This window comes from Mugil cephalus, chromosome 2, assembly GCF_022458985.1.
Source record: "Mugil cephalus isolate CIBA_MC_2020 chromosome 2, CIBA_Mcephalus_1.1, whole genome shotgun sequence".
Taxonomy (NCBI): Eukaryota; Metazoa; Chordata; class Actinopteri; order Mugiliformes; family Mugilidae; genus Mugil; species Mugil cephalus.
The window spans coordinates 32,102,859-32,118,058 of NC_061771.1; the positions used below are offsets into that span (position 1 = coordinate 32,102,859).

At 39.1% G+C, this 15,200-nt stretch overlaps 1 protein-coding gene across 2 annotated transcripts in view; it reads left to right on the plus strand.

Annotated features, from left to right (window-relative positions):
* The window catches only part of vegfc (vascular endothelial growth factor c), a 51,280-nt gene extending 47,135 nt beyond the window's left edge, over window positions 1-4,145 (plus strand). For both annotated transcript variants that reach the window (XM_047577668.1, XM_047577667.1), the window contains exon 7: window positions 3,571-4,145. In XM_047577668.1, the coding sequence (XP_047433624.1) occupies window positions 3,571-3,679 (109 nt within the window). In that variant the 3' untranslated portion in view covers window positions 3,680-4,145. The remainder of the gene's footprint in view (window positions 1-3,570) is intronic.
* The last annotated feature ends 11,055 nt before the right edge of the window (window positions 4,146-15,200 follow it).

The following is a 15,200-nucleotide window of genomic DNA, read 5'->3' on the forward strand; positions in this document are numbered from 1 at the left end:
ATTTATTCCAATTTTCTGAAAAATTACTGCTCATCACATTTCAAAGATTTCTGTTGGTTCGTTTTTATTTTTTTCACCACAAACAGGCCTCATTATTTTGCCCTTTGGAAGGAAACAGAGATTTAGTGTTTAGTACTGAAGCTAAGAAGGTTCTGGGTTTGAATCCACCGTTCTGGGTTTGAATCCACCGTTCTGGGCTTGAATCCACCGTTCTGGGTTTGCATTATTTCTCGCTGGGTGCTCCAGCTTCCTGCCACAGAGATGTGCTCTTAAGGACAGATGGTGACTCTGGCTGTACTTGTGCATGTGAGGTTGAATAGTTGTTTGTCTTTCTGTGATTAGCTGGCGACTGGTCCGGGTGGGGGGTACACCAGCCTCTGCAGACCTCACTCAAGAGGATAAACAGTTACAGAGACTTAATGAATTAATGTCCAAACAAAAGGTTGAAACCAGGCTACTTGTAGAGTTCCTTGAAGATGTTTTTCCAGTCTTTCAAACAGCTTTTTCAGTTCTGAAGGAAAACGAATAAATAATCAGTTTAATTAAATTATGCAATGTAGCTAAAATTAGCATCGTGTCAGGCAAGAGCTGAAGTACCTATAGATACCTGATGTATTACATTTGATCCACAACTTTTCAGTAAAGTAAATATTCATATTCGAAATATCTTCTAATCTTAGTGTAATTTTTTCAAAATTAGCAAAACTTTTCCTGCAAAAACCTGGAAAGGCCATGGAAGCAAAAAGCTAGTGACTGCAGAGCAGGGATTGATCCACCAGGGGGCAGATTTGAGTATCAAATTACATACAGCAGGTTTTTCAGGTCTCAGAAACTCGTCTGTCGGATATGATGAGATATTTGATGTCATTGGATCACGTTTTAAGTTAAAGTTTCCATAGACTGATATCCGGTGCCGCTCAAAAGAATTTTCCCTCTACAGGTGCACTTACTTTATGAACAAATAATTCATTTTTTTTGATATACTATCTCTGTTTCATGTGTTTGATTGGTTTCTCTTCCTCTACTTTCAGGACTTGTGTGAAAATCCACTGATGTTTTATGTCGTTTTCAACAGACAGTGTTTTTGCTTACTGGTCCATTTGTTGGTGCATCCATTTATTTGTCAGTCTCTCCATTCAATCACTATCCACTCATGGTCCGTGAAGCGAGTCTGGGACCACCACTTAGTTTAATTACCGGCCTGATTAGCGTGGATTATTTCTGAGTCATTTCTGGGATTATGGGGAACCACTTTTTTTGTTCTTGTTAGGTGAAAGTGTTTCCATAGTTGCATCATCCTGGAATAGCCAACACACCCCACGAACACACACTGGCTGGTGGCTGTGTGTAGTCACTTGGTTATTGCACTCAAGCCACTTTGTAATACAAGTGCACTAAAGACCTCTCGTAGCTGTCACTTAACCATTTCCTCTCCCGGCCGTGAAGGAAGCACACACATATACACACACATCCATCCTGCGTCGACCCTTGGTGACCTCGTGTGAGAGTGATTTATGAGTGGAACCTCGAGTGTCTGGGATCTGGCACCGTTCATCTCAAGTTCATAGGTCTGCTTCATTAACCCGTGCAGCCTAAACGCAGCGGTGGCATGCGAGACTCTTTCTGCTGAAACTGCACGAGAGCCTCTTCAGATGTTTGTTTGACTTCCATGACCCTGTTGAAAACCATCTAAATTTGGATGAAGAAACTCAAGTGAAACTGCAAAAATATCCTTTCAGAGTAAATGTCCTTCTTGCTCAAAGGAACACAAGAAAGTTCTTGTTGTTGTTTCTCTTGGTGAGGCAGCAGTGTTTGGTTAAGCTGAAAGCCTGCAGGCTCCTGGGACACGCGAGACCCAAATCAGATCATCTGCAACCGGACCATGGAACCGTAGAAATAAGAGGAAAATGAGGGAATTCTTGGGTTTCTTTCATACTGATGCGAAATCATCGAAAAAACAAAACGTGACACAGCAGTCTGAGCCAGAGAGGTGCCACAGATTTATTTATTTCTTTCTGTCATGCAAAGCAAATCTGCAGTTTGTTCCACTCTTCTCTTTCTTTCGTCTGATCCTGTAAGTTACAGCGAAGCTTAAACATTTCTACATTTCTGCACAAAAACGACGCAAAACATCAGAGGATTCTGAGAGAAAGTCCCGAAACTATACAAAATGGAATTCAACTAAACAAATGAAACACAAACATTATGCTTTGGTAACAAATACCAAGGCATAATGTTTGTGTTTCATTTGTTTAGTTGGTTACTTAGTTCCCTTTGTCTAGTTTTCAGGAAAATATTTTATTTATTTATATATTTTATTTTTTTGCACAGTATTCAATAAAATGAGCCAATACTACATATCCGAGTTGTGAAAATAAGTACACACGTAGAATTAAGTTAAATTAGGCTCCATCTGTTCAGAAGTGTTTCCAGTCAATGTAATGAGATTCAGGTGTCATCGAGTGCCACGTTTCCTCTTTGTGGAAACGTAAACTACAACGAACAAAGGAGCTTTCTAAGTAAATGACATCGATATTTTCCTTGCATAAATAAATGTATACTTATGTATACTACCAGTTAGCAGTCAACAACAAGAGAGAGGAGGCTGCACATCAACTATTTAAGTTATAGTGGGTATGTACGTGACGTCACAGGAGGCTGAGTCTCCATGAGATTAGCAGCATTAATTTGAATCATCATCAGGCTTTAATAGCATCTAAACTGTAAAACTAAATAAAAAAATAAATTGTGATGAACGCAAAAAGAGAAGTAAATGGTATCACTGCATCAGAAGAAACAGCTGGAATCCGGGCTTAGAAACCTGGTGTTGGTGTCCAACAATAAACAGAATGTTTTCTTTTTAACGCTACAGTATTGTATGGCTAACATTAACATTCCTAGCGTTAGCATCTTTTGTTTAGCTACATTTACCATAACTGAAACTAACTGAAACTGAGGCTAATTAACTTTTCCAAATAAGGGGGGTCCTCTAGTAGGAAGCCTTTGGAGCTGTGTTGTGTAAAGTACCAAAAGGTCGTACTTTAGTATCAGTGCAGTATTTAATGGTGTTGAAATCTGATCCATATAAACATCAGGAGAACTGATTTCTGGCCACATGTCAATGTTCATGGACCATTTGTTATTTGGTAGTTAGCATGGGATCATTGTTGAGTCCTTAATCTGATTTTATAATCCACATTTTTCCCTGGTCTCGCTGTATTTACTGATACATTTCACCATGTTTTAGCCACTCGATGCCTACGCTCTATTGGAGCTTTAGCTTCAGAGAAATACCTGCTTCACTATCCATCTACCTACAGGCTGTGGAGGACTAGGAAATGCTACTGATGGTGCTGATGTGCCGCCTGGTTTTATACAGACTATACATATCTGCAGCTCACAGTGTGGAGCACATGAGCTGTCTGTTCCCAGGTCAGCGATATAGATTCATTACTTTCTGCTGGGTAGAAGTCTGGGTCCACTTGACTCTCATCACACAACAGTCGACTTTACTGTACTGTCACTAGTTTTGAGTTCAGTTTTGAATTCAGCTTTCGTCTTTCGTTGCAGTTGCCTCCGGCCTCCCTGCGAGGTGAAAAGGCGGAGGTGTGAACCGGGTTTCTTCTTCAGCGAGGAAGTGTGTCGCTGCGTTCCATCCCACTGGAGGCGACTAGACTAACCTCGGCCTCGCCAACAAGGCGCCAACGAGCAGAAATTTAAGAAGCAGAATTCACCCAGTACCAGAGTGGACGCGCTCGTCACCACCAGCCGCGATCCAGGCCGAGTGTGTGGGTTCTGATGAATGTGAGAAATGCACTGATGCCACTATGAGGATGTTTTAATCACAGAACGACCGATGAAGGACTGAAAACATTAAAAAAAAAAAAAAGAGTCGACACTTGTTTTAAAATGTTGTCTAAATATTTGTTTCTTGTTAAATATTTGGGAGGGGCGGGGCTTTGTATTAATTATGTCTCAGTATTCTTATGTCAGATATTGATTATATAATTTATTAAATGTTACGTTTAAAGCACTGTATTGCAATTTCACTATTTTACATGAAAATACACTGTGATCAATATTTTTGTATCATGTAAAGCATATGTGCAAAATAAAGCACACTAGATGTGTATATTGTTAACTAAGCATGCTGTCACATCTCTTCTTTTTTATCATTTATATTACGTCCGTTTTTTTGTTTGTTTGTTTGTTTGTTTTTTTAACATCAAACCTTCGGATACAGATCACCATTCAAGCATCACGTGGTCCAGGATGAGGAAATCATTTTCTGAGATTAAGTAGAATAAGGTTTTTCTTTTAGAGCCAAAGACCAACAATTGCTTGGGCCAAGAAACAAGGAAATCTGGACTTGGTGAGATCTTTGGTACCATGTCTTTGTGTAAATGGTTGGTTCCCACCATGAAGCAACTAATGCTGCAGATACATCCATAATTATTACAACTGATAAAAGAATATACCAAATTAGAAGATTTTTACACCTATTTTGAATTTTACTTGAATAAAAATACTGGATGCTTTGCACGCCCCTGCTGGTGACACTAGGTGCGTTTTCATTACAGTTTTTTGCAATATAAAAGCAATATTTCTGAAATTTCGATACGTGCTTCCATCCACTGGTCCACCGCATCATCTCCAGGGAAATGCCAGGATGTTACTCCGCGTTACTAAGGCAACAGTAAACAAACACAGTTCTGGCAAAATGGCAGATCACATGGAGCATCTGGGGGTTTCATTCTGTTGCTACAGTGTCAAGGTTCTGTGTCTGTCTTTTATTTTGTGCTCATGTTTTGGAGTTTCCTGTTTTATTTTGTTAAGTTGTGGATTTCCTGTCTAAGTTCCTCGTGTGTCCCTTGATTGTTAATTGGTCTCACCTGGTTTGGTTGCCCTCATTAGTTTCACCTGTGTCTTGTCGTCCCTGAGCCCTCTTGTGTATTTATAGCCCTGACTTCCCTTTGTTCCTTGTTGTGTTATTGATGTTATTTTGATTTTGATAAACTTTTCTCTGGATTCCCTGCTTCACCCTTATTGTCCTGCACCTTCCCTGACATACAGACATTTGTTTTCATCCAGCATGAATCAGCTGTAGATGGTGAGAAGACGTAGAATGTGAATGATATGTAAAAAGACCACTGATGATGTCCCGGTTCGCAGGGATGAACCAGGTATTTCTTGGTTCCCTTGAAGAACAGGAACCAGCACAGAGCTCTGGACAGTGTGAAAGCCATATCTCTGTGTGTTGGTCCGTAGATAGACTGGAGACCTGTCCAAGCATTCGTCCAGTGACTGATGCGATAGGTTGCAGCCCTCCAGAGGACAAGCGTTTGCAGTAAATGAATGAATGAATCACTGACACTGCTATAGGCTGTAGAGTTATGTCATATGATTCACATCTAAAGTGTGTAACCTCCATCTTAAAGCTATGACCGCGTGACGCTTCATACACAGTTTCATGTGTGAAAGGAGACGACGCTCTGAGTGAGGATCACTCACCGTTATAGCCGCTGCTCTGAAAGGTGGAATGTTTGAAAATGGCTTATCCACATGGTACCCAGTTACCTCAGTGGGACCTCCAGTCAAAGTCAAACAGGTTTTTATTTTTATGGGAGGACGTTCCTCCAGGACTGTGTGGAGATACATGAGGACATAGAACTACGTACAACACAAGGCGGCTGAGCATAAAGAGCATGTGTGCAAGCTAATGCAGAAAATACAAAACAGGGAAAACAGTTTAGGACAAACAATACAATACAGACAGTGCAACACACTTGAGAGAGTCTGAGTTATGGTGGTTGGGAACATTTGAGTGATTAGCAGCATGTTGTGTGCAAAGGGCTGACAGGTTATGAGTGTAGGTTATGATATTGTTGTGGATCCAGTTTCATTTGGTTGAAGAGTCTGATGACTTAAAGGAAGAAACTCTTATACAGTTTGTTTGTGTCGACCCAGTAAAATGTCCCAGATGGAAGGAGGAAGAAGAGTGTGTGTTCATCCCATAGACTGTATATAAATATGGAAAACATGCCCCCATCTTGTGAGTTTGGAGCCAGAGTCTGATCAGTACGGTCTGAGGGCGGAGCCACTACATCGATGCCCCGCCCACACTTCCTCCAGACCAGTTTAATCAACCCTACTCTCTGCTCCACCTCCACCAGCTACAAGGAAATGTTGGATTATACACTGTATTTACTTTAAATTTATGTTTGGGTTTGTCTCACTCTCACGGTGCCCCACAGGACACTTTATAAAGCAGTTGGCATAGCAACCAACATTCATCAACCTTATATTAGCTAAAAACGACTGAAACCATCCTTTAAAAAAAATATTTGATGTGCATTTTTTATTTCAATTCTCACTCGCTAACATGGAGGAGGTGGATCTTATGAAATATGCTGCAGCCTCCGGCCACCAGGGGGAGCTCTACTAGCTTTGGCTTCACTTTAGAAGAGCAGTTCCTCCGTCCATCTTTATCCCGTCTATGAGTCGTTGACTGTAATTGGTTAATGAATCACCTGCCATATTTTTCCAAACACAGACGTAATGTGATTTTTTAAAAAAAAAAAACGGTCAAGTGGGAGCCAACAGCCGGTTGTATTTTTAGTTTTGCTACATTTTTTTTTTTGCCTGCAACTCAGCGTTTGTACGTCAAAGGCAGCAGTTAACACCGAGAACCAAACAAAAGACAAAAATCCAGCTCAAATGGAGCTCAGTCTGAATCTGCAAAGTAGATCAAGTTGTGAAATATTTACTCCTGACACGAGGCGGAATAGTCGTTATTTCCCTTTCCCTTTCTAACACATCAGGTCCTTTTATTTGTTTCTTTTGTTTTCAGTCTCCAGGAAGTAAAGGTGGGACAGTCGTAGAGGGTCCGACAACACAATTTAAAACACACCCATAATAGAGGAAGGAAGCTAACGGGGCTATTCAGGTTTCAGAAAGGGGGGGGTGAAAACACACAATGCTGGCACACACACGGTTTGTGTATGTATATATATGTGTGTGTGAGTGTGTGTGCGTGTGAAAGAGAGAGAGAGAGTTCGGTGGCACAGAATCCCGTTCACACCATATATTAGCGTCAAGTCCAATTACAACAGTCCGACTCCCTTCCTGCCATTCAAAGCCTTCTTGACTTATGACCCGAGTGTGTGTTTGTGTGTGTGTGTGTGTGTGTGTGTTAACGTGTATTAGAGTATTAGAGTGAAACCATATACTCAGAGGGAAATGAGGGCACTGGGTGTGTACGATGCTTCGATAACACAATAGAAGGAGGCGATGCCAGTTGCGTGTTTTTGAGCTGGTGCCCGTTAGAAAAGGAGCGGCCGGTTATCGATGCTCTGAAAGGCTCCGAGTTGTGCTGTTGTTTCTCACTTCAAAGACAGAAGAACCCAGACGGGATTGTTCTTTGCTGAATAGCAGCAGAAGAAAGAACAAAGGCAGCATTCACAGAAGAGCTCTGTTCAAATGGACCAGGGGTTTCCAGACGTTTTTCACCCTGAGACGCTTACAGAAAAATGTATATACCACTCAGGTCAAGTATATCAGCAAATGCATGTAGGTTAGTTATACTATATAATAAATAACAGCCCAGTAATAATATAACACTTTAATGGTGTCGTCCTCAGTGGAAGCAGCTGCTGTGTTTCCATCCATTCCCCCTAAAATGGGCAAAACCTAAATATCGCAATAAAAAACTGTAAAAACAAAAAGTCAGATATCTAAATCTAAACTATTTCTACGCTCTCATGAGGTGGTTTTGTCGTTGCAAAAGTCCAGAGTTACAGCTCATTCATTAACGTACAAAGAGCAGCTGGACTCAAGCGAAATATCAGAAATATCACTTTTATTTTGGAGGAAGGAAGGAAGAAGTTTGGTGGTTGAAGATGTGAAGGACATCACAGCGATGGATGTTGGTCGTCGTGGTTCTCAGACTAAATTAATGTCAACTTTAAAGGATTAAACGTGAACAGCTGTGTTGTGCCCCTGGAATCTGTCATTAATGTGTTGCTAGACATGCTAACGTTGCCTTTTGTTCAGTGACTCTCAAGACACTCTTTTATGAAGTCATCAACTGAGAAAGGTTTCCCATTTCATACAATGGATTGGGCATTTTCCTGTGTTTGTTAGGATAAAAACTGTTGTAGAGCTGCAGACTAGCAGCCGTTTGCTTGACTTTGTTCTCTCATCGGGCTCCAGTGTAGCTCTGACGCTTGGTTTCATAGTGCTGCCGTATATTCTCCTGTTTCATCACAGCAACAGTTTTATTTAATTTTAAACAGACACTTAAATCTCATAAATGACTCGGGATCTCGAGAAAAAAGAGATGAAATGAACTCGTTATCACGGGAAAACAGAGGTATGGATGCATGACATCTTAAGGCTTCGGTAAATCAGATTAATCTCAGGGTTGCTGAGGATTATTTTCGATTAATTACGATTAATTATCACGCACGAGCAAACAGACTCCAGAAAGAAGGGAACATATCTGCACTTAATGTGTTGATTAAACACCTTCAACAGTTTCAACAACTCGACAACTTTTTTGTCCAACATTTGTCCATTAATTAATTAATGTGTCCCTGTTGCTACGGAGACAAACTAACTTGTTGACATTGTCCAACGGGAGGAGAGCTGACCACGTCTTATTTCCAATGTTGCTGCAACTGAGAACAGTTTCTTATATAGGACAGTGGTTGCAGGAGTGGACACATATTAGCAGCCAGCATTGGCAGCTTGTCTTTGTCTTGTCTTTGTCTTGGTTTGTCTCCAGCTGTTAGCCGCGTTAGCCCAAAAGCTAGCAGAATCCCCACGTATGCTTGGCTTGGTTAATGTGCTATTTGAAGCTGGAATGAAAACTCCTTCCTGCAGAGTGTGATAATACTTTATGTGTCTCCACTGGTCCCTCTTGGTGTTTTTGTCCTCAAATGTCCCATGGAGAGGACCAACGTGCTGTTTAGCGTCTTCCATCTTTATGGGTTGGTTCTGCTGCCTGTCACTACCGGATCAGCTGGTGCTAACGCTACTTGGACAAACTGAGACACGTTCACAGTCATTCTGCTGCTGATGCTTCTTTGAGTTAAATTTATTAATCAGATTAATCATGATGATGGATTAAAGAAGCTAAAGGTGGATTTCGTGTAGATCTGCGGTAAAAGTAACTCACAATTAAAAAACATGTGAGCACCCCGTTTATAGTACGTACCCTTGAAACCAGGACCAGGACCTTCCTCTAACCTTCACGTGTGTCAGGTAGAACACGTTTTCACGTAGCATCCATGAACCCTTCAGAGGCTGCAGTGTGTTAGTGCGTGTGTTGTAAAAACAGAGAGTTTAATGTCCTCTCCTCTGGTTATGAAAACACAGCGACTGCCAGCTCAGGCAGACGTTTGGTCTAGGCCGTATTAAATTACAGAAAAACACACATTATTCTATATGAGCTTGTTCATTGTGACTTACACAAGACATAAAATATCTAATGAAAATGTGTTGGAGACTGTTTTCAGTGGAGGGGAATGTTTAGGTACAGGGAGGTCGCTGTGGACTCTATCGACTTTATTAAGGTTTTGTGTTCTTAGTAGAATATTATGGCTTTCAGAAACATTTAACATGTGGGCTGCAACCTCCAAATCATTTCATTTGATATTTGGGTTTTGGTCGTGTTCCAGACATTGTTTTGTCAAACACCAACACCGTGACATCTCAATATGATCCACTGCAGTTTTTTATTTTAAAAGGAAAAAGCCGTAAGTAAGAGTTCAATGTTTTAATTCTGTTTCTTTGATGTTGGCCTCCGTATTTATGCCATGGGAGGGGGGCCACCAACATTTTTGAGACTTGTGGACCCTGAGTTGGGAACCACTGTGGACGCCATGACAGCTTCTCTACAGTGAAGCCAAAAAAAAAAACATGTAGAGCTCCCCCTGGTGGCTGGAGGCTGCAGTATAGGTCGTTTTCTACTCATGGGTCCAGTTTCTTTCATTTTTTTCTTCCATTCTTTATAAAAAATCACCTTTTAGAGCAATCACACAAATTTAAATCATACAAATGAATCATTAACTAACGAACATAAATTAAACACAAATTAATGAAAATAAAACGGCTAGCGGCTAATAAGGCAAAGATTAACAAAAGGCTATTTTTTGGCTGCTTCATTATTTTTTAGTCCTTGTAAAGAATCTATATAATAAAGAAATTCAGTCTTGAAATGTTGAATCTTGGGCATACTGTCTGGACAAAACTGTACTGTAAGTTCATGATGGCTGGTTGAATAAAGGAGGAGAAGACGGAGCTTGGCAGAGAGAGGGACCTGAGTGTGTGGATGGTGTAGAGCAGTGAGTCTCAACCGGGGGTCTGTGGACTCCTAGTGGTCCATGGTCCATGGAAATAAAATAACCTTTGAAAAAGATCATATGACATTTATAGAAAAAGGATTATCCTTTATCTGCATAGACTACAGAGGGTAACAGGACGTTTTATTCTCTAATTAGAGATCTCCTGGTTGCATTGTTCAAAGTCAGTGCGTGACGCTGTTAATACAAACTTAACACCATTTACATCCATTTCAAATTACGAGGCCTTTACTGGTTCATTTCTTATTAATGCTCTTATTGTGAAACATCTGCAGGAAGGTGTTGTTGGAAACTCATTAACTTGCATGTTCAGGTTTGCTTGACATTAAACTAATGTTACAAACAAAGAGAGAAGAAGAAGATGAGCACGGTTACACAAAGAGTCGATCAGAAATGTGCACAGGGTCCAGGACCACTTGTTGTAAAGTTACTGAAGAACAAATGAACCAGACTGATCCCGGTTACAAACGAGGGTTCGTTTGCAGCGTTGAAACAACCTGGTAATTACACAACCAGTAATTTATCTAATGAGTGTTTTACAAGAACAACAGAACAGCAATAATTAGCAGCACAATCACACTTCCGTTTAGACTCCACTTTCAGTTTAACCAAGATAATATAACATAACATACATTCACAATGAAACCAGACTAGTGACATCCATCAATAACTGATCAGATTTCACATGCACCACAACACACACTCTTCTGTTCTATGTGTGTACAGCTTGTCTATATGTGTTTACTTTGCTCTGGTTCAAATCTGAGGCACCTTCTGGAAACACTGAGGTCTTTAAATTTAATATATAATATAAATATATATAAATATAATATATATAAGATTAAATATATAAATATATTATAAATAAACTCTAATCAAGATGGCACTGAAATAGTTTAGGAGTTATTATAGATCACAAGTTAAACTGGAAATCACATGTGAATCATATTAAGAACTAAATATCAGAATCTATTGTAATATTGAACAAAACAAAATAGATTTTCAGCAGAAACTCTTTCCATCTGTTGTACCTCTCTGTCATAGACCCGTACGTCACTTAGATCTGGGGACAAACGCACAAAACAATCACTAATTCAGTTTCTATATCACAAAAGAAGAATAATTGACAGATCATCTTACACATACAAAAATACTGTTCATGAATTCACACGTCCTTAAATTCATTGATCTGTTCGACTTTGAAACTGTGCTAATTATCTGCAGAGAAAAGAATAATATTCTTCCAGAGAGAATCCAGGAGACGTTTCATGTTCAACCAATGCAGAACAAAGATGTAGAACAGTAAAATGTGTAAAGAAATTAAATTATGTAACACACTTAATACATTTAAATATATATTTAAAAATAATATTAATAGTCAATATAAAACAACATCATGAACCGACTTGGAACCTTTGGAAAATATTGTGAGCACGTGTTTCTGGTTACATTGTGTCAGTTTTCCAGTCAGTGTATTTTGGTATTTTATTTTTCTTTTATATTTGTGTAAATACATATATAATCATGTAAATGTACATTATAATGCTTCTATAATTTTGTCCATATTTCGTCTGTGTGTTAGAACCTAATTCATTCTCTGGTAGAAAAAGATCAAGAACAACTAAATGCTGCCACCTGGTGGCGAATATTTTATTAGTGCATCGTGTAGAGAAAGAAAGAAAGAAAGAAAGAAAGAAAGAAAGAAAGAAAGAAACCTACCTCATCATTTCTTTTAGAGAACAGACACTTGATGCTGGGCTTTTCTTGTGTGATAGTACAATGAACTAGTTTGTGATTTGTTTTAAGGAAACACACAAAATATCCACCTTAAATTCAAGAGTCCTTAAACCAAACATTGACCTTTTATTGGCAGGAGACACCTCATCATAGCGTCAGGTTTCACTAGTTTAAGTCATGAAACTAATTTCAGATGAATCAGTCCAGGTGTGAACACTGATCTGGTGTCAGACCTCGTTCCTTTAAACACAATGAGTCCTGGTCCCATTAAAGACCAGCTACTGACCAGAAGAGGAGCTGAACTCATCCATTCAACCATTATTATATAGATTTAGTTTTCTCTTTTTGAATTGTTGCACTTTTTTTTAAGTCTAATTTTGACTTGTTTGTTTTAGACGTCAGGATAAAAGAAAAGTTTCTCCTTTGTTTTTAAGTTGATAATTAAAAATCAAATAATAACAGTTTGATTTTCTAGTTTTCTTTTCAGGTTTTAAAAGGAGAATTGAAATACCAAAAAAAAAATTCACGGACCTTAATTTTTCACAATTTGAATTAATTGTTCAGTGTTTGTTCTCAAGTTTTTCTTTCAGACTAATTTTTAACCATTGACTATGGAAGTGTAAGAATTTTTTTTGGTTTGTTTTTTTGGTCTAAGTATTTCAGTTTTTCTGAGTAATTTATTTATGTGTGTTTGTTTTGTTTTTTTTTAATGTAATTTTAAATTTTTTCTTCCTTTTTTTATTTTTTAATATATTTTTTTTCTGATCCGCCCTCCTGTTTTTTGTGGGATTTTTTTCCCCTGTATCATTGAAATACTTTGACGTCCCGTAAGAACCTCAAACTTCCAGGTGACTCTGGTGGTTCTACGGTGATTTCTGCCAACCTGCATGAGATGAAAGTAGATGAAAGTAAAACTTGATTAAACTAAACAAGCCGGCCATGTCTGCTTCCATCAAATCAAGCTTTCAATAAAGGAATGAATGCATTTATTGTCTCAGATGCACTCTAAACTCAGAAAAAAATTAGTCCAAAAAGCATAAGAGGAATTTATTCTGCGGAGGAAAAAAAAAAAAACACAGGAAAAATAATTACTTGGAAAATCAGGAAAAAAAAACTATAAAAATAATATTACCCTGAAAAACACAAAAAATAGGCTGAAAAAAAATCTAAAAATAAAATTACCCTGAAAAATTGAACAAATTACCCTGAAAAAATGATAAAAAATTAAAATTGCTCTGAAAAACAGAATAAATAAATTAATAATTTATTTTTTTGTTTTTAAGTGAATGTAACACGCTTCTGTAATTGACTTGTACCAAAGTAGTGGGCGACATGTTAAACTTGAGTTAAAGCAGACTGAGACTTCATTTGGGTATTTTGAGATTCAGCAGTGAACACGACGGTGGAGCCGGGGGCCACGGATCAATGTTTCCGTCGAGCTTTCGTGTAAAAACCAAGGAAGCAAGTCGTGTTTTCCTAAACATTCCCATCCCAGAAGTTTTTGATTGATCCTCTCGGATCAGAACGTGGGCCTGCTGATGGGAATGAGAGGCACCTCGTCACGGCCTGTCAATCACAATCACCTCCGCACACACTTCATACACTCGTCTTTTCCCTGCTGGCGAGTAACAACAAGAATATTTAGTTCTCCCACATTACCAGCCAACAGAGAGGAGCTCAGTCATCTTTACCCCCCGTCCTCCTCCTCGCCTGCCTCTTCTCTCCTGTGATCCGTCTTTGAGCTTTTTGACAGGAACACAAGTCGGGTTTGTCTCATTTCTTCAACTGTCCCCGTCTGTTCTGATCAGGCTTTGAAAACATCACGGCAGCCTGATGTAAGACGCCTCCAGCTACCCAAACAACGCGATAGTCTCAACCATGTCTAAGCTTAAATGAAATAAAAGTTAAAGAAAAATAAATAACAATCTGACAATCATTTTAAATTCCCTGTTGAGTTCAAACACTTCAGAAGTCAAAGACGCTTCAAATGCTGGAATCAAGGTTTTGATCGTGGCAGCGTTTGTGCGTCTGTTTGATGAAGATAAACAACTTTTAAACTAATTGGGGGGAAAAAAAGAAAGAAAAACAAGAAAAAGAACTCTGAAAGTTTAATTTGGTGTTGGGGCTTAGATGTAACCAAGTGGCTGAAATGCTGCACAGGAACATGGAGCATGAGCAGAGAGTTAAAGTTTGAGCAGCTGCAGGCAAATCGAGATCAGGAAGGAGACACCTGGGCACAGTGCAACGCAAAGTGTTTACATGAGCTCATTACCTCCTTCACCGTGTATTATATTGGACAAAACGGTCTGAACTTCCCCTTTCTTATATCAGTTTTTAATACACATTTTTTATATGTGGATACAGATGTTTGAGTCTTTTTTTTTTAACATATATATAGAATTGTGTGTCTTTCTATTTGATTTTCTGAACAACTGTACAAGAGTTCTTCCTTTGTGCAGATGCACTAAAGGCAAAATAAAATTTCTTGAGTCTAGAACTGGAGCAGGTGTGGAAGGTGAAGTCTGAAGTCGTGGCCATTTGGGGTTTTGACTCCAAAAGTTGCTCCAGTAGCTTCAAGCAGGGCTGTTTCAAGACACCTTGGGGGCCCCGGGCAAGAGGCATCTCTGAGACCCCCCCACGCCCAGCTAAGAAAACATGATGCATTTGGAAGAAATATTTTTACCCACCCTATGTCTTCCACATCTACAGACCTTCAAACATCACACTCTGGGGCTCAATGAAGTACAAAGTTGAGGGAACTGTTGCGGTTGATTAGCAAAAAATTCCAACAAAGTGTCTTGAGGATTAAAAAAAAAAAGGGGGTTCAATTATATTTGATGTTTGCTTTATTATTTTCATGCAAGTACAGAACATTTAAGATGCTTCCTGTTAACATTTGGTATAATGTACGTTTATACTAGAAGATTCATCCCTGTCTAAGTAGCATCAGCTGTTGTTGTGGATTAAACTGGGACAAAATGACATGTGACAATAATTACTTTTAATTTTCACACATTCACGTTTAACTGTCTCATTTTTCACATCATCCTTTTTCTTTTTGCATGTCCTCAGAGGTAGGTTCGCTTCATTTTGCCCGGT